At 32.3% G+C, this 20,634-nt stretch overlaps 1 protein-coding gene and 1 pseudogene across 2 annotated transcripts in view; one reads left to right on the top strand and one right to left on the bottom strand.

Annotated features, from left to right (window-relative positions):
- Positions 1–2,704, top strand: part of LOC145054558 (small ribosomal subunit protein eS21y-like) — a 3,052-nt pseudogene extending 348 nt beyond the window's left edge. The window contains exons 1-6 of the transcript XR_013684816.1: positions 1–212; positions 308–419; positions 650–992; positions 1,624–1,697; positions 1,781–1,913; positions 1,990–2,704. The exon at positions 1–212 is cut by the window's left edge and continues 348 nt beyond it. The product of XR_013684816.1 is annotated as a small ribosomal subunit protein eS21y-like (transcript). The remainder of the gene's footprint in view (positions 213–307; positions 420–649; positions 993–1,623; positions 1,698–1,780; positions 1,914–1,989) is intronic.
- Positions 2,705–6,213: 3,509 nt separating this feature from the next.
- LOC145051690 (uncharacterized) lies at positions 6,214–8,793 on the bottom strand. Its single transcript, XM_078999540.1, has 9 exons — positions 8,489–8,793; positions 7,800–7,979; positions 7,594–7,696; positions 7,394–7,473; positions 7,219–7,296; positions 7,043–7,134; positions 6,824–6,935; positions 6,628–6,753; positions 6,214–6,490 (listed from the first exon to the last, which is right to left on the bottom strand). The coding sequence occupies exons 1-9, from the start codon at positions 8,708–8,710 to the stop codon at positions 6,374–6,376; spliced, it is 1,110 nt and encodes a 369-aa protein (XP_078855666.1). The 5' UTR covers positions 8,711–8,793; the 3' UTR covers positions 6,214–6,373.
- Positions 8,794–20,634: the final 11,841 nt, after the last annotated feature.

Raw genomic sequence — 20,634 nt, 5'->3', positions numbered from 1 at the left:
TTTATCCAGCGCCATCTCCATCTTCACCAACAATCACAGCAACAGAAGCAGGACCTATTTCTTCTATATGTTCGGTGGTGGTAAGTAGGGCTGTGGAGGACACCGCTGGGGCCGGAACTTCGAATCAAGTCAGATTCTCCACCGATATCAACTATACAAAAAGAGAAGCAGCAACAAGGAAGGTAGCTCCTTCAAGCAGCAAACAGTTCTAGGTTTGAACTTTTTTTTTTTTATCCAGATTAACGATTCTGAAGTCAATTGCTATGGAAGTCATTTGCAAAACTGATTTTATTTCTTCACTCTACAGTTCCGTGAACTTAGTTTTATGTATTCACTTCTACTGAGAGGGTTACCATGGGAAAAATTGTAACAACCGGTTAGTTTCTACCTTCCAGTTCCTGTACCACCGCTTCCATCAGGTAAGGGGTATTGATTTTTTCATTTGCTTCTTTGATTTTTTGCTTCAATATCCTCCATTTTTCTAGGCTGACTTTAAAACACAAATCTGTAAATATTAATGTGTTCCCGTCAAATTCCAGATGATGAGGTATGTTTGGGTTTTGTTTAGCATATTTTTATGTTTTCCTTTGTTTATTTCATCCGCCTTTTTATATTTTTTTAATGATTGAATCCACTGACTATTTTTCAGATAGTGAAATTCAAGGTTTACGAGCCCAAATTACTAAATGGGTAATTTATGCAGCAATTTCGGTTCTTTCAGTTTCTTTCTTTTCTTTGGTCTTGGTATTTTCTTAACTCTAACATTGATTCCTTAGATGCAAATCTCAAGTTTGTTGAAATTATTTGGGTTTTTATTAGTATTAGAATCTTAGAAATATTAGTTTTACACTTCCACTTATGTATTGATTGTTGGATTTATGTTACAGGTCTGTGTTTCTTACAACAAAATTGAATGATTTGATTTGAGGAGGTTAAAGAGAAAGAAGATGTGTGAAGATTTGGTGAAGCCTTTCCAAATAAATATGGAAGAGGTATGAAAATGATTCATACATACATACATATTTGATTGGGTTTTATAATAAACCCAGTAAGAATTTGTTTTTATTATTCCCATATTATAATTTAGCACAGGGGCATTTAGATCAAGTATACAATATCCAAATAAAAACATGAAAAATATAGTACAACAAAGAAGGAACAGAGCATTAAAAAGACTAAAAATCTTACAAGGACAATAATCTAATTCTGCAACTGACAACATTATCTCACGAGTCAAATTCTCCCGAGGTAAACAACTTCAATGCATTATTATGAAAAAGGATAAATTTTAGTTAACGTCTTTTGTTGCTAACGTGTGTGATTGATAAAATTGAATGATTTAACTAAAATAACAGTACCATGTTCCTATTGGTGGGTTTTTTTTTTCTTTTCTGTTTTTTTGTTATCCATTTTTATATTAGATCTGTCAACAAGTGTTATAACCTTATTTATTTAGTTTTTTTTCTTTTGCACTTAAAGCCACCACCGCCTCACTCTGTTCTTTTTTCTTCTAGACCTCAAATATTTTGTTCTTCTTCTACGACCGGAATTCTATGTTTTATCACTTTATATGTTCTTTTTCTTCATAAATCTAACCCCATTGAATTTTTTTTGTAAATTTAGTTACTTTTTGAAGATTTTTCCAAGATCCAGAATGAGGAGGGACAAAACATGGATCTCTACATCACAATGAAGTGGTATGTTCTGTAATCAAGCCTTTCTAAACTTTTAAATATTTCTCAAAAAATGTGAACCATTCACCTCATTTTACTTCTTGCAGTTCTGGTACCGATAGGTTGATCACTTCAAAGGTTCTTGCTTCTATTTAGATCAATGTTAGTCGTTTGGATGAGTGTGGTCGCTACACTTGCCAGTTTTCCAGATTTGCTCTCTATGGTTTCATCTGAGCCCAGGTAAGTTGTCAGTTTTCCACTTTTGCCCTCTACTGATGGATTGAACTAATGTGTTTGTGGGATTCATATTTTGCAGGGAGATGCTGTTAGTGCACATGACAGGTTGTGGCAGAAGAAGAAAGTTAAAGCTAAGGAATACTTACTTTTTTGTTTCATAGTGAAAAAATGGCAATTTTAGTTATTATAAGCATGAAATATTATATTACATTAAGTTTGTAGTTTAACTTTGATTTCAGTCCAAAAACAACTTCTAGCCCTAAAATAGAAGAACAAGTACGGTAAAAATCCTGATTGCTGCAACTGCTTTATGGAACGCCCTCTCTCCTTCCAATCGATTCTGAAAGAGGTAAATTTACTTACACAAGTTTCTAATGGGGTGTGGTGCGGTGTTGCAGTTTCTCGGTTGTTACCTATAATTCCCTTTTGTTTTTGGTTCTACTTTTTGAACATCTTTAATTCTTAATTGTAAGACTAAGGAGATTGGATGTATCACTCATGTATCTATTTCTAATATTGTTCAATTTCTATCTTATTTCTCTTTTGCATGCTCTAAATAGCAATGAGTTTGTTATCATTCATACATGTAAAGATGTTACACATGTGTTACCAAATATGTAGAGACGATTGTATAGCATAACTCATATTTTATGTAAGGAAATATAAGTACATTGTTATTATAAGAAATGTTTTGTAAAGATGTTTGCAATTATGTGTATACAAATGGAAGTACACTGTTACTATGTGAAAAAAATACAAAATATCTGACCCGTGCAACGCACGGCCTCTTCCCTAGTTCATATGAAAATGCGTTAAAGTCTCAGGTCAAATTAAAATGGGTTAAGTCAAAAGGTAAAACGGTTTTGATAAAGTGGTTTTGGGTGTGAATAACAACACCCTTTACTAAGTTTGGTTTACAAGACATAAGTTATTAAGTCGGTTTTAAATTTTATTATTTATATCCAAAAATTAATATATAATAAAGCTATACATAATTATATATATATATATATATATATATATATATATATATATATATATATATATATACACACATCATACGGTCCGGTCTGGTTTTATAAACCAAACTATTCACTACGGTTCCAAAAATTTGAAGGCACAAGCTAAACCATAAAGAGAAAAAACCGCGAAACCAAATTGATGCATGATCTCGCCGTTTCAAACCGAACCGTGAACACCTCTACTTTCCATCGTGTAATTTAGAGTTTGTACATGATTTTAGACTATAACTTTGGCATTTTTGGTGTTATATACAATGAATTACAATCCTTCAAAGCTGTGATATCAAAGCTATAAGTTTTCAGTTTTTTAGCTATTTTTTTAGACTATTGTATTTTGTAAAAATCTTTAAACATGTATACCCCATTCGTTTAAATCATATTAATATGCAGTTCTTTTCATCATGTAATTTAGAGTTTGTATATGATTTTAGACTCAAATTGGTCCAAACCTAAAACCGATAAGCCTTAAATTGGATCCAAGGTCCATTCAATTCTCTGAAATCAGGCCAATCAAAATGCTTACCCCTAGTATTTAGGGACGAGCATATAAAAAATCGACATAGGAATTTCAAATATCTAAATGGGTGAAAAAATGATACAGAGTATTGAATCGAACTAATATTACTGATATTGGTTTTCAGTACTAGCATCGGTACCAACGGTTTCGAATCTCGAATTTCATGATTTGTAAAGTATTGAGTAACGTTGTATTTGCTTACCCCTAGTATTTAGGGACGAGCATATGAAAAAATCAGCACATGAATTTCAAATATCTAAATGGGTGAAAAAACGATACAGAGTATTGAATCGAACTAATATTACTGATATTGGTTTTCGGTACTAGCATCGGTACCGACGGTTTCGAATCTCAAATTTCATGATTTGTAGAGTATTGAGTAACGTTGTATTTGTTTAAAAGTATAGGTACAAGAATAAAAATTTGGTACTAAGTACTCATCCCTAATAGTATTCTTAGCTTCCTTTGAAAATGACCAAAAAAATAATCCAATATACAAAAAATTACATAACTCCAATCGTGATTTTCTCCACCTTTTCTCACTTTTGTTGGTGAAAAAGTGTAAAACTTGGAAAAATCGGATGTTGACCTGCTAATATGCTTCAGGTCAACCATTTGTAGCAATTTTTTTTTAATAAAACTTTCAAGGTTTTCTTTAAGCAATAAACTATTACTTTTTATAATTTTTAATATTTTATAATGATATTGTTTTTTTATAATTTTATTATATTTTCATATTATAATATTTTATTTATATTTATGTAACATAATATTATTTTAGTAAATCATATTATCTTATTGTTTTTGTTATAATCTTATAATAAAATTACAATAATTTTATTGTTTTAATTAAATCATATTATCTTATTGTTTTTGTTATAATCTTATAAAAAAAATATAATAATTTATATTATTTTCTTCGTCCGATCTAGATAAATTTACATCATACACGGATTATTTTCTTGATTTTCTTGATTTTTTTGTAGTTTTACTGTATGTTCTGTGTTTACTATATATAATCGAGGCCGGACATAAAGTATAAAATATTATTTTACTATATTCATATTTGTAATATTATATTTGTAATATTATATATAATTGAGGCCGGACATAAAGTATAAAATATTATTTTACTATACTCGTATTTGTAATATTATTGTATTCTTATTATAATATTATCATATTTTCTTTGTGTAATCCAAATAATATAGATTAAACAGAAAGTGTTATTTATTATAGTCTAATTGCATTCTCTCACCAAATGACTTCTAGCCTAACGGTATCAGGTATTGTCCTTTTTCCTTGAAGTTAAGGACTCAAGTCTCGTTTAAAACATATATTATATTAGGGGTAGTTTAATAAAAGTATATTAGATATGTCGTTCCAAAAAAAATTACATTCTCTCTCTATATATATGGTATTAGGGGTAGTTTAATAAAAGTATATTAGATTTGTCGTTCCAAAAAAAATTACGTTCTCTCTATATTTTACTGTAATGTTATTGCATTTCTACTATAATTCTATTGTATTTTTTGTTTGATCAAGAAAATCTAGATCAAAAAGTATTATTTTACTATAATATTATTGTATATGTTTTGTTAAAGCAAAATAATACTATTGCTTTTATTTGTCTGATCTAGACAATGAATATCTTATTATATTCTCTCTTTTATTTTCGACAAAGCTACTGAAAAATCATTTTATTTGAAAAAACATTTACACTTATATTTTTTTAGCGGCTAAAATCTCAAATGTATAAAGAGTCATCTGTTTTTGTCCTTTTTATTCAAAAAAGATCATGGTTTTTTCATCAATAAGGCTAAAGTTTCTGAGGAGCTTTACTAAAGCTTCCATTTTTGGGGGCCCTAGTACCTGTAATAAAAGTGGCATGTGATAATAATATTTTGCATGGCATTTATCTCCTCTCTTGTATGCCAATGATGTGACGATTCATTGATGAATGGTCCCCCGATAAACATGTTCAATCTCAATCGGCTACTTAGAAGCTTCAACTTAACATCTGGCTTAAAGGTCGTCCTTCATAAAAGCAATGTATATAGTATCGGTGTCGATTCCTCGAAGATCACCAGACTTGCTTGCATTGTTAGATGTGATCACCAGACTTGCTTGCATTGTTAGATGTGATTGTGAGCCTGCTTTGTTCCATTTAGTTATTTTGGAATCCATAAGCTTTTTATGCCCTTGAGTTGTTCAATATTTCTTAATCAATCAATGAATTAAGGTTGAAGATCACTCATTGATTGCCGTGGTTTGGGGTTAGAAAAGGTCAGATTATTGGATGATTTGTCACAACTCTCACATGGTGTTTCTTTTATTGGGTTTAAGTGATTCATGGAAATGAATAATTGATCCTTATGGGCATTAGGCCAAATCTCTTAGGCATTTCCAACGACCAACGCATCTTAGAGTAACTTTATTTTTTGGTGTAAAAGACAACATTAAGCATCTCCAACCCAACTCTAACTTTTACATCAAAAATCGAATTATAAATAGTATTATTTTAAATTTGGAGACAATATTTATTCCCACTATAAATAGAGTTTAAGTTGGTGGTGTTCTCATGGAAAAATCAAGTTTCAGAGTTATCCAAGGGTTTTAAACCAAGTTTTGATGGAAAAAATCAAATTTATTTATTTATATAATTCTTATTGATTCCTTTCCAGAGACCATATTATTTTGTCCCTACATGATAAAGACATGACGATCTATAAATGAGGTTAAAAGTTCAAAGTTAAACATTACCTTCTTTAAAACCATATTATTAATTTTAATCGTTATTTTAAAACCATCTTATTAATTTAAATTGTTTTTTATTAACATCAGTCAAACTAGCAAACCAAAACCTCCTAATCCAAATAACAACAAACACAAAACCCAAACCATTTTGGAAATCAGGATCTTTGTTACTTGTGCACAGTGTAAACACCACCTCTTTTTATTAACTTCCACAATGCTGCTTTGGCTTCCACCACTGTTTTAATCCCTTGCCATTCTTCAAACACCAACCTCTGTATGTTAAACTGCAACCACACAAAGACAAAGATAAGCATCACGGATTCCAACGGAATTGGAATGTACATTCCATTCCATGAGTCGTTTACTCAGCAAATGAACGGAACTAAATTCTGTCCCAATTCCAGACAGATTCCATTCCTACCTCTGCACCTTGACGAACACGAATATCTGTCCCCTTGCTATCAATCGATATCAAAGAAACATCATCCACCTCACCCTCCAATGACAGTAACTCTCTCAAGGGTTTGGAAAACATTACATTCAGCTCCTGTCACCATCATTGATTCAGATATATAAATATAAAAACAATGATTATACATACAAATAAAAAACCTTACTTTCAGATTCTGCTCACTGCCATCAACAGCAATATCATCAGGTTGAAGACCTTCATATTCCTTCACATTAACCCAAGCAACTGTCCCAAAACCTCCAATAAAGTATATATCTCTGTTTCAAACAAACGAATAATGTCAGCCAATGGTTGACTTGTTTGACCGCTACCATGCTGACGTGGCAGACACGAAATAGTCTTATCTTATTTGTAATAAACAAACCTTATATTCTGCATCCTAAAGTAGTAGAAGTTTCCCCACTGTTGTAAAGGTGCTTGTTGGTGTTTTGTTATATACTGCTTATGTGCCCATTCCTGCAGTAAATAACAACAATTCATAGATAAGATAGATAACAGTTAAAAAGTTGATAAATTTGAGAAAGAATAATGAATAATCACCTGCTGATCTTCCGGAAGGGGGAAAACATCACCGAAAATTGTAACCCTAGCATTTGACAAGCCACTCCATCCAGGAATCTACAAAGAGAACCACTAGTAAAAGCTATATTTGCACAAGTGATACAAGATTATTAAAGTTTATCAACATGTGCAACTGCAACAAAAGAATACTAACCTGAACCACTAATGTACACCTTGGATTGGCTAATAGATTCCGTGTGTGCATACCCAACTGTGAGAAAGAAAATATCGGATCTAAAAGTCCAACATGAAAAGACATGTCAGAATCAGAATATACAGAACATAATTCATATGGTAGAAAAATGTCTTAATAGGAATTGATGAATAATTGAATATTAATCATCAAACACTCACGTCCCATTGCATCTGATACAAAATCCACCAGTGAACCAAATGGGTATCCTTCACTTCGTTGGTGCATACGTGACATTACAGTAGACATGTGAGCAAACCTAGCCTTGAATGGTATATATAATATGGTGAAAAACATCAGAACTGAACTTTGAAGTCAAACATGTGATAATAAGTCAACGAATGTGGTTATATATATGTTTATATACCTGTTCCATCAGATTGCGGACTGCTAAAGGTGGTCTAGGTAAGTCATGAACACAGGTTGCACTCTGCACTCCCCCAGATATTGGGGTTCTGAAAAGGCTAGCTCTTTTGTCTGTACGAGATGAGGCAACATCTGATTTCTTATTCAACTCCTCTTTGCTATAAGTTTCACTTGAAGCACCCTTCATAATATGAAATATTTCATCATAAGTTCATAACATGGCTCAATTAGTCATTTGACAAACTACATTACATCAGATTATGTGATGTTTTCCTTGATTTATGCTTCTCATATGTTCACTCGCTGTTTGAATTGCTTAATTCACAAAACAAAAAGATAATAGGGATACTATTCACTTTTGCATGCATCAACAGTCGCTTTGAGGAGTTGGACAAAGCCCTAAATTTGCACTGTGGCTGGTTTCTTTAGAGGAATAGTCTTAGATTTTGTTCATTTTAAGTTAGTTCTTGATAATTATGATCTTCGAAGCTCAAATTTGGCAACTATGGCCTTAAGAAGTCAAATTACTCGTCGATTGTAGATGAAATCGGTATCGGATGAGCATTTACACCAGTAAGTTAAAAATGAAACACGGGATGCGTGACATGCAAATACCAGTTGAGGTTTTCTACAGATACCAAACTGTTACAAGTGAATAGAAAAAGCAGAGAAAGCAAACATAAGTTGTACCGGATAGGAAGAAGAGGAAGCTTCTTGAGGAACAAAATCAAATACATTATGAAAAGGTATCTGTTGATCATCTTCGCCTTCAGCTGAAAGTTGACGAGAAGCAGCGGCGACAAGCGTAGTTTTAGGCGAAGATAATAAGCTAATTCGGAGAGAAGCAGCAGGCTGAATGGAATGTGAGTCTGGAAAAGTAGGAAGGAATACAGAGGCTGAAAGAGCTTCCATTGTTCGATTGTGATGAATAGGGATTTTGAGAGAGGAATCCGGCAGCCGCGAAAAGATAGTGAAATTGCAAAAAGCTTGGCCTTTCGGCGTTATAATTATTGAATACATTAGGAAAAATATTGAATAGGCAATATATTATCATATTTTATGTATCTAATATTTTTTTTTTATTGGTGTAAAATCCATGTGTTATATAGGTTAACTAGATTATAGCCCGCGTTAAACACGGAAAATGCATAAAAAAACACATAATCGTTTATAGATTTTGTATAATGATTATAAAAAAAAATATATGGTTATTTATATTATTAAAATGTGTAGAAAATACATTGAAAACGATAAATATATATAATCATTGAAAGATCTCTTTGTAGACATCATTTTTTGTTTTATTAGTTGAACGACTTTCCTCGTCTCATATAGTTATGATATTTATATATTTATAAGCATTTTAATTAGATGTTTCTTGCATAATAATGTTACCTAATTTAAACATATATTGACAACCAATATACCGTTTTTTCTATTACATTAAATATTGACAACTATTTCATTTATTCAAATAAAGTTATGTAATATAATTTATAAAATGTTAAATGTTATATAAATTTAATTTTAGTATATCATCAATGAAGATTCTTTTCTAAATCATGATTGGTTTATTTTAAATTGATTATAAATATAAATGCTAGCTTTTATATTTGTACTTATTTATTTCGTGTTCGTAAGAACTTTGCATTAGTTTTGGCGCAACTTTGAATAATTTTAGTATATCATCAATGTAATTTGATATATCTGTCAATTATATGAAATATCAAATAATGACATTTCATTACTATTGTGATAATTTAGTTTATATATTGTATTTTCACTAATCTTAACGGTCTTATTTTTTCTAATAACTGTAACGTTTTTACTAAATGTACTTTTTACAAATCTCCTAATATCTTATAATTTTTATCTTACTTTATAATTTTTCATAACTATCTTATTTTCAAGATTGACTGTTTTAATAGTGTTTTTTTTCAGTCTATTCAATTTTATATTTCATTGTACAACATCATCGTTTGTATGTATTCTGAAATTTCACTTTAAAAAGGCTTAATGTTTACACCTTGATATTAATTTTTTTAATAAACTCATGTAATAATTATGGAATATATATCTCATTTTAATTAACATTCACTTCCTTTATTATATCAAATTCCTCATTAAACGGATATACTTTTGGAAAATAATAATTATAATAGGGCAACATTATCTAAAACGTAAATGTTTGATATACTTTTGGAGAAAAAAATCAAGATCATTAAAAAAAGTTATATAAAGAAAATACAAATTTAAATTTGTTGAAATTATGGATGAAATTACTGACGAAAATTTATTTTGGAGGGAGTTGTATTTTGTAAGATATAATAATATTACAAAATTTGAAATATCTATATTTGTTGTGTAAATTAATAAATTTTATTGTTACTATACAAAGATAAAAAAAAAAAAAAAAAAAAAAAAAAAAAAAAAAGTGGTTGATATGATATACAAAAATATAATAATTTCAATGATATTTTAAAAATCATGCCAAAATTAACCGGATTATGACATAAAAATTAAAAAAAAAAATCATAATCATCTCTAATATATAAAAGTAACATTTTCGTAATTAATGTCAGTTCCCAAGATAGTTAATTTTTGTTTTGTTAAAGGTACCTAATATCTTTTCATGTTTATTTGAAAAGTTTCAGAAAAATAGTTAACTGATTTCATGTAATTTGTGATAAAGAAAATCGAAATATATGAATACATACATTTGATATAGGAACAAAAAATAATCCAAAAAAATATAAAAAGCGAAAGAAGGTACTGACCTTCTAGCACACAAGAGCGAATGTTTATAGCAGAGAATGATGATGGAAGTTATAAGCAATATTAACGATGTTGTAGAAGAATGTTTGAAGAAAAGAAACGATTGAAAATAAATGTGAGTCGCGGATTCAATGATGAATCGTATACGTATGTGATAATTTGAATATGATTTTTCGATATTAATGATTTCCTAATAAAAAAAGATTTTATATTAATGGTTTACTAATATAAACGGATTTATATTAATGGTTGATATTAAGGCCTTGATAGAAATGATTTGTTAGTAATACGTTTTTAAAATTGACCATATTAAAATCTTCATAACTGAAAATTCAAGATGTAAAATATGGAAAGCTTTTATTGGAATTAAATACATTCCATTTCAACGAATGTAAGTTATTGATTAATGATTGGAAAGCATTTATTGGAATTAAATACATTCCATATGAGAAATATGATGTCAACAATTTGATCTAAGGGTGGAAAAAATAAGATTAAAATACAATCACTGGTCCAGATTATTTAAGATGATGTCATAAGGTTTCTCTTTTAGTAATATTTAAGATTAAAAGAAAATTAAATATGAACTTCTAAACATTTAAAAGTTTGAATTTATAAGAAAATTAGAAAAATATTGAATTATTAAAATTAATGTGTTTTTTCTTTTTTAAATTTAAACAAATGATTTAGATAAATAAACAAATGAAACTAATAATATTTTAATTTAGAATTTTAAAATTAAAAATAAAGTCAATTATTGAAATTGATATGTATTTATTATTACATTTATTGTTATTATTACATTCAAATATTATGTGAAATTTAATAAACCGAAAAAAACACCACAAAATGTCATGTGGAAAAAATTTAATTGAAAATAAACACAAAATGACATGTGACCGAATCAATGAGAATGTAACATGTGTTCAAAAAGATTTTTATTTATTAGAGTAAATCAGTCAACTAATTTATAACCCGTAAAAATATGATTATAAAAATAGTTAAATTTTCATAGTAAAAATTCATAAATATTAATCAACTATTTTAAATAAATTATTAATTAAGAAATATATCAAAATTTTAAAGTTAATTATAACTTTAAATTTAGCATATAATTATAAAAAGTAAATGTTTCTGTAAAAAAATTTAAAATCTATTATTTAAAACCTTAACGTTATTAATTGTGATAGTGATTTGTCTAATATATCTCTCTGACACATGACATAATATTAATAACGAGTTGTATTAGAATGACACATGACATAAAGAGATTAAAACTATTTTTTTATTAGTATAGGAAGATTTACTTGAACGGTTTAAACTTCAAAACATATCATTTTTATTTTGAATGATTATAGCAGGTTAATGTATTTTATGTATATAAATATTATTATGTTGTTTTTATATATAAATTACCATTAATTTATTAACTTATGTATTGGTCATTTTTCCAGCCAACAACATCCACCCACACCATCATTAAGATGTCTAAGTCAGTAATTAAATTGGTATATTTTTGTAATTAGTAACAAAGTCTTTTTTCCGGTTGCCCTTATAACTAAAACTTGTTAGAATGACATTTATAGAGAAAGAGATGATGATTTATTATATTATTATATGATTAATAATCTAATTGGAAATTATGAGAAAATGATTTGTTAATATATTATATGATTAATATATTAATTTGAAATAGATAGTTGATTTGTTAATTTATTATGTGATTAATAAATTAATATGAGATTAATAGTTAAACAATTGATTTGTTAATGTAACATCCCAAAGTCACGATAAAAATTTTCATTTTCCAATTAAAATAAAATCAATGTTTCCAATCAAAACCCAAGTCAAAAACCAAAGGTCAAATACAATATCCAAAATCAGAGTATCATAAAATCTTCGAAACATGTCACTGAAGGATGTGCACGATCACACATTTGCTTTCCCCCCGATCATCTGAAGTGCCTGGAATATAACACTTAAACTATAAGCCAAAGCTTAGCGAGTTCCCCTAAAATATCACCACACAAACATATAACAACATGCATATTGGGTCCACAACTATTGGGTTGGATTACCCCTGAGCCCACAGTATGAGTATGGCTTGCCTTCCTGGCCCACAACTTATGTTTGGATTGCTCTCGAGCCCACCACATAAGTCTATGTCGACATATGCAACAAATAAACATATAAATAGCAAAAAAATAATCATACAGATATAACATATCACTATAACATAGCAACATTATATACATAAGTATACGTAACCTAGTGGGTCGACGTTGATGCCTTCAACCCACAAGTACAGTGAGGAAAATTCACCTCACAGTCTGAAATATAGCTGAACAGATCACAATTGCAACTGTTGACTCTACAAAACACCTATACAACAAACAATGACCAAACCTCAATCTATTGCTCAAAAATACAATTTTGACCTAAATTCAAACTTGGTCAACGGTTAAAGATCAAAAGGTCAAAATATCTATTCAAAAATCTCACAGACCAAAGGGCCAATGGCCTAGCGGTATGGAGTGACCTTCTCATATGAGAGGTCAGGGGTTCAAGTCTCTATGGAGACATAGGTGGTTATTTAGGAGTAGATTAGTTAGTTTGTCGTTTCAAAAAAAAAATCTCACAGCCTGTTGTCACATCATGACCTTTATCTATCACATCGTGGTCTAATGAGACAAAATGGTCGAGATGATCATTCTCACATCGTGAGCCACGAATGCTCACGCCGCGAGAAATGCTCTAAAGCTAGATTCATTAAGCTCTTAACTCTTTCTGGACAAACACCCAAAACTTCCAAAATGTCTTATCTACTCCATAATATAATAAAAATTGTGGCTTTTTATAAATGCATGTCCGATGCATGTCCTAAACACAAACTGTGGCACAAAAGGAAGAAATGACCTTAGAAGTTCATGCAAAAGTATTAAAACTGATCTAGCACTTATATTACCCATGGGACACTGGAGATCCATAAAGTTGGCAAAGTTATGGATCCCAAACACTACATCATCGTATATATGAAGGATAAGGTATAAAAATCTAGATCTAAGCTTATAGACTCAAAAAGCAATGAACTTTCAAACTCACAAAGGTCCGAAGGTGTGTAGATGATTGATTATGAGGCTTTAATACAAAAATGATGAACTAGATGCTTCTCCTCTTCTTTTTGGCTAGAAACACCACAAATAAGCTCAAGAACATATATGGGTGTTGGGGTTTCAAAGGAAGTGTAAGGAGGTGATGGAGGTTGAGGCTCACTTTCTTTAAATACATAATAAAATCCCCAAATTTAGGGTTTCCTCGTAGCTGCGTCTCACGTCATGACCCATAAGGGCTAACGTCGTGAGAATCGAAATATATGTGATTCGTCTATCTTGTCTCATGTCGTGACACCTCAGTGCTCGCGTCGTGATAAGGATTTGAGCTTAAGAAATAAAGTTGAAATTCTAACATGACATTTTACCTGGAACTGGGTGTTACAATTCTCCCCCACTTAGATCAGACTTCGTCCTCGAATTCCTCAACTACAAATAACTCAGGGTAGTGCTCCCGCATCTTGGCCTCAGGTTCTCAAGTTTCTTCAGAACCCTTGTTATGTTGCCACTGAACTCAGGGCATGGATTGGTTAAGCTGGTTCGAAGCTATGATTGACTATGAGCGTCAGATGGTGACTATACGAGACCCTAGTGGGGGAGTAATTATTGTGTATGGCGAGGGAACCAGATCTGCATCAGCTTTCTGCTCTGCCACCAAGGCGAGGCAGAGTTTATAGCAGGGGTGCATGGGTTTTTTAGCATATGTGATGGATATGAGAGTTGCCACTGTGAGTTCGAGTTCCATCTCCGATATTCCGGTAGTATGTGAGTTCCTGTATGTTTTCCCTAAGTAATTGTCGGGCGTGCTTCCCGAGAGTCAGGTGGAGTTTCGGATCGATTTGATTTCAGGTGTGGTGCCTATTGCCAAGGCACCTTATTGCCTTGCACCGCCCAAGATGCAGGAGTTATCCGCGCAGCTCCAGGAGCTGTTGGGGAAGGGTTTTATTAGACCGAGTAGCTCACTGTGGGGAGAGTCGATCCTTTTTGTCAAGAAAAATGATGGTTCACACTGGATGTGCATTTACTACCGGGAGTTGAACAAGTTGACGGTCAAGAACCGTTATCTACTACCGAGGATCGACAATTTATTCGATCGGTTATAGGGGCGTCTTGGTTTTCCAAGATTGATTTGAGATATGGGTATCATCAGATGAGAGTTTGCGAGGAGGATATCCAAAAGACGGCCTTTAGGACTCGTTATGGGTACTACGAGTTTGTGGTGATGCCTTTCGGACTCACCAACGCACCGACAACGTTTATGGACCTCATGAACCGGGTGTACAGACCCATGTTGGACAGGTCGGTGATCGTGTTCATCGATGATATTTTGGTGTACTTGAGGTCCAGGGAACAACACGAGGAGAATCTTCAGGAGATTCTTGAAGTATTGAGGATGGAGAGGCTTTATGCCAAATTCTCCAAGTGTGATTTCTGGTTACGAGAGGTCCAGTTCTTTGGACACCTTGTTAACCAGAAATGGGATTTTGGTCGACCCGGCCAAGATTGAGGCAGTCATGTGATGGGAGGTGCCGAGATCTCATCCGAGATAAAGATTTTTTTGGGTCTGGCAGGCTACTATCAGAGGTGTATCATAGATTTCTCCAAAATTGTCGTTCCTCTCACCAGATTGACCGGGAAGGGTGTTACTTTTGTTTGGGGGCCCGAGCAGCAGGCTTCATTCGAGACTCTTCACCAGAGATTGTGTGAAGCTCCAGTACCAGCCCTTCCTGAGGAGGTGGAGGACTTCGTAGTCTACTGTGATACATCTATATCAGGGATGGGTATCGTGTTGATGCAGAGGGGACACGTGATAGCATATGTGTCGAGGCAGCTGAAGCCTCACGAGACGCGATATCCTACCCATGATTTGGAGTTTGGTCGGTGGTGTTCACCCTCAAGATTTGGTGTTGCTATCTTTATGGTGTCCGATATACCATATACATGGACCATAATGTTGGATTAGATGTTTAAGCCCATAACTATTATTGGTATGTACTTGACCCGAGAGTAGCATGGTCCATTTTGGTTGAATATCATTGGGGCAATTTGTTAGGATGGACTTTTGAGAGAAGATGTTATATATGATTTATTAATATATTATAAGTTATAATATATTAATATGAAATCATATGTTTTAATTGGTATTGATCAATAATTAATTTAGAATTAATTTAGTGATCCAAAGAGACTCATTAAATCTATGGGGACTAATTATGTTAAAGATTTATATATATATATATATATATATATATATATATATATATATATGTGTGTGTGTGTGTATGTGTGTGTGTGTTGGGTTTATGATCCATGTTGGACCAAATTTGTGTATGGATACATAAAGAGTTGGGCCACATGAACCATGAATCATTAAACCCATGGGTATGGATTTGGGTTATGGGTTATACGCATGATTCTTGGATTCCTTACACATATAAATAGATGCTTCTAGCCCAAAAATTGGGACTTACTCTAGTCTTAGAGTTCATGGAGTTTTTGGTGCATGGAGGTTCTCTCTCAAGTTCATTCTTTGTCCATGATGTGTTGTGATTCCACTTGAGGCTTCCACACTATTGGGGCTAAGCTCTTAAGGCTAGACACATCAAGACTTCAAGCTCCTCCATAAGGTATGTTATCCTAACTAGATTCTTGTGTAGTATATGATATTTGTATGCTAGTATAGAGTAATACCTTGGAAACTCCATATTTGCATGTATAATAGAGAAAACATAGATCCAAGATATTTAGGGCTGCATGTACACCTTATGAGTGTTAGAATGGTCTAAACGCAACAGTGGTATCAGAGCCTAGACTTCTTTTTAATTATATTTGATGCAAAGTGCTGAAAAATGCTGAAAAAATCGATTTTCTGCTGTTCTGGACAGTGGACTCGCCGAGTCCACTGATGGACTCGCCAAGTCCATGCACAAATTCATCCAACTCGTCGAGTTGGTTCATGCACTCGACGAGTTGGACCCCCAGACAACATATCTTCAAGTTTTAAGGCTGGAATTGGTCTATAATCATTACCTTAAACTGTTTTGGACTTATAAAACCTGTTTTGATGTGGTGATGATCATTCTAATCCAATTCAAGAGATAATTGTCAAAAGTTTCATGTTTTGTATTAGTTTAATGATTAGGATAATTACATGAAAAGTGTTTGATTTGAATTGTCTTGTTCATATGAGTTTAATCAAGATTATGAATATTGCTTGACATGTTTGTGATAGTTGTTTTTAATCCAAATTAATCTAAAAGTTATTCATAATATGTGTTTTTATAACTTGTCCTCAAGTTATATGAGAAGTCTCATTAAAAAAAGTTAGTAAAACCATATGTTACAAAATGAAGAGTCTTTTTGTCATAAATAGTTTTATGAACTCCATAACTTGTCCTCGGGTTATGGATGTTCAAGAGTCTCTTCATTTAAAGTTTTAAAAACCTATATTAAACTCATATGTTATGAAATTGAGGAGTTTTGAAAAGTTTCAAAACTTGCCCTCAAGTTTTGAATTTGCAAAGTTACCTCCCTATTTATACTTTAATTCCAAATCAAACCCAAGAATTTTAATAGTTTGAAATTCAACCATTATACTATTATAATATTAAAAGTTAATGATTATATATATATATATATATATGTATATATATATATGTATGTATGTATAAGAGTAAAGTCAATCTTACCGTTAGTAGGCCTCATTAATGAAGCCAATCTATAAGGGGGGTATAAGGTTACTGCCTATAAAATGGCAGTTTAATGGGTTTCCACTCTCACCCACCGCTTTCTTGACTGGTGGAGAGTCGTTATCCGAACGGGTAGGAAATGACTATAATTTTCCCTTCATTAAAAGTATAATGATAAATACAAAGTAACTAAACACTTATAAATTCCCAATCTTAGTTACTTAGGAAATATGAATTTGGTGCTAACCCATAAAATTACACTTTGCACCCTTGTTAAGTCGTTAGTGGAGCGTGTGTGGTTAACCGGCACACTAACATGGGACTGACAATGTGTGGCAAAGGGTGACTTAAGTTTTATCATAGATCGGTGGAGTGCGTATGGTTAACCGGCACATAGATTGGGTGATAAAATTAAGGGTACCAAGTCAATTTGCATGGTTATTCACACTTTGTTTGTGATCCTCGGCACCCCAGTCACAAACTTGAAAGGGCATAATCGAGATTTAAACATGCCATTGAAAGTTCAATGAATCTCAAAAGATCTTGGAGTTTCAAATTCAATTAGAAATTAATAATTTATTTTGTTTTTTCATGGTTGAAATTGGTAAATCGCCATTTACCTACCTTCACATATTTTGTAGCTTGGATTACGGCATCCCTCTTCCAAGTTATAAAATAGTTTGTTGGGTCCTAGCCTTAATATTCCACATTGGGTGTTGTGTTAAGGAATTAAATCAACTGAAACTTGAATTTCTCCCTCATAGATGTCTAAGTTCAGACAACTATGGTCTTCCTCATCCTTTTGGATAGAGCTTCACTTCCTCTACCTCCTCCAATAATTCTCCCTAACCCACAAGTTCAAGGTCACTCAATCCCTATTTGGCAAGCAAAGTCTATATGTGCTCACACCTTGGAGATTAAATCATATATTGACAAGTTAGGAGATTTGGGTGTCAAAGTATTGAGAAAGTTGGTTTTTCAGTCACTTTTTAAGTCGCATAGTGAGTTTCCTTTGGTACTACTATGAAACAAACTATGACATGACCCTTAATGATCTTACCTATTTGCTTGATGCTGCGGAATCAACAATGATTTGGAGCACTAGTAAAGCAAATTTGATTAGAAGATCAATTTCCCAAACTTCCATGGACATTGACAATGGTAACATTGGATATCCAGAAAAACTTTCTCTTACCAATGGAAAGGGTTCGACCATAGTCAACTCGGTTAACCAAATAGTAAAGAGAAAGGCTAAGTCTAAGATAGTCCCATTACCGAAGAGTCCATATGTATTTATTGCTAAGAGAAGGGACATTGGTTGCGAAGCTGCCCAATTTACCCGAAAGATCATAAGGATGGTAAAGTCAAAAAGGTTTGACTCTACTTCAGGTAAAGTCCATTATCTAACTATATGAAGTCTCTTTTGGAGATTCTTAATACATGATGTAATATAATTACATTTTGATGTTTTGGAATAATCAAAGGAAACCTGAAAAAGGGTATGCTAATTCTGATCATGAAGATGGATTTCAATCGCATGGTTCGGTGATCAGAATTTTGAGCTGCTACTTAAAGAGATATGATAGATTGCTTAGGAATAGATAACAACATGTTTTTCATATGTATTTGCATTGTAAGGATAAGTTTTTCCGCAAGTTTTAAAATAAAAGAAAAAAAATTTGATTTTATTTATTTTAAGCATCCTTACAATGGCATTTATGAAAAATTATTGTTTATATGATTTCATTAATAACAATATTGGAAAATGGATTTGATTCTTTCATTTGCGGTAGTGTCATAATTTACCAAATATGGAAAGATTCTCATCACCCAAGTTTCAGTTGGATAGAAACCTGTATTGTATGATGAATGAGAATTTTCATCTTTTGTAAATTAAGACTAATTCCTTGTTCACATGTACATGTGAGTCGAGTGAAGGACTAAAGGATCGGGTACATTAGGTTGTGCGATGGTCAGGTCCACCACAAAGGGTAATAAGGTTATTCATTATGATTTACTAAAATTTAGTAAATGTGGTTATGCTTACAAGTTTAAGTGTAATTCTGAAACATTGGAAAGGTCTCAATGATTGGCATAATGAATAAGAAGAATCAAATTAGGCAGAAAGATAAAAGTTTCTCAAATCTGAAGAGATGGGAGAGTACTTGAGTATCTTGTTTTATGATTATCTTAGTGATTATGGAACCATATCACAATTGATCCTCTAAAGACACCTTAGTGCATTTGTTTGGCTAAGGAGAGGAATCATGAATTGTTGAAATGGTTAAATCAAAAGATAAATCATACTTCGTTCCAAAATCAAGTCTTAGAGTCATAGTCTAAGATTGTAACTTGAGTGACATAATTTTAAGAAAGGTTTCTAACACTTATCAAATGCAAGAGTAAAATGTTTCTTACTCTTGTACATTTGAAATTGGTAAGTTGTGATGTTTTGGATAAAACAAAAACCAACTAAGACCAATTGTGAGAAGTGCTTATCTTGATAAATAATCTGCATTATCTCTTGAATATTCGGCAAGAATGTTTTATATGTCAAGAGGACAGTGGGAGTCTTAAAGATCCTGAAAGAATTTCAAGATCTAATCAAGAGTAAAACATGTAGTTTATCACTAGCACCCGACTTGAGGCTTATAACATATCGTGTTGACATATTCCTATTTCTATGCCCATTCCAGTTAAAGTTGGCTTTTCATATGAGTTATGAAAGTTCTCAATTGGTTGCATAACAACCTGGAAGCAATGGTAGGCACTTGTGCTGTCGGGTGGCAAGAAAATGAGATTGGGAAAGTTCAGTCCATATGAGTTTGGATTTGTCACTAACCTTGTCTTATGATTATGGTTATGATAAATTCACATGGATAGGAACACATACACCATAAAATCTAAGTGTCATAATGTTTCTCTCCGATTCATGCAAATGATGGTGAGGAAACACTTTCATTAAGTAGATTTGAAGTAGATAGCAATTGTGACATTTGCGTTCTCAAGGTCGTTAGTGGAGCGCGTGTGGTTAACTGACACATTATAGCCCGAGATTGGTGGGGTGAGGTTACTAGCCAGGTGGAAGCAGTCGATGTGGCTGAGATGTCGTGGGTTGAGTTTGTTCGACGTTTCGATACGGAGTTTGCACCACCTATTGAGGTACAACGGTTAGTGAGGGTGTTTCATGGGCTGCAGCAGACCACTGAGACGATGGCAGAGATCATCGCCAAGTTTCGTGAGCGAGCTTTGTTGATTCCTC

The sequence above is a fragment of the Lactuca serriola genome, chromosome 5, assembly GCF_051521515.1.
Source record: "Lactuca serriola cultivar US96UC23 chromosome 5, Lser_US96UC23_V15, whole genome shotgun sequence".
Classification (NCBI taxonomy): Eukaryota; Viridiplantae; Streptophyta; class Magnoliopsida; order Asterales; family Asteraceae; genus Lactuca; species Lactuca serriola.
The sequence above is the reverse complement of the archived record's forward strand: the minus strand, read 5'-3'. Positions and strand labels throughout refer to the sequence as shown.

Coding starts and splice junctions, on each gene's coding strand:
- LOC145051690 (XM_078999540.1), bottom strand. CDS start 8,710: ATGGAAGCTCTTTCAGCCTCTGTATTCCTTCCTACTTTTCCAGACTCA. Junction 7,697..7,799: donor TCCGCAATCTGATGGAACAG/GTATATAAACAT, acceptor ATACCATTCAAG/GCTAGGTTTGCTCACATGTC. Junction 7,474..7,593: donor TGTATCAGATGCAATGGGAC/GTGAGTGTTTGA, acceptor TTGGACTTTTAG/ATCCGATATTTTCTTTCTCA.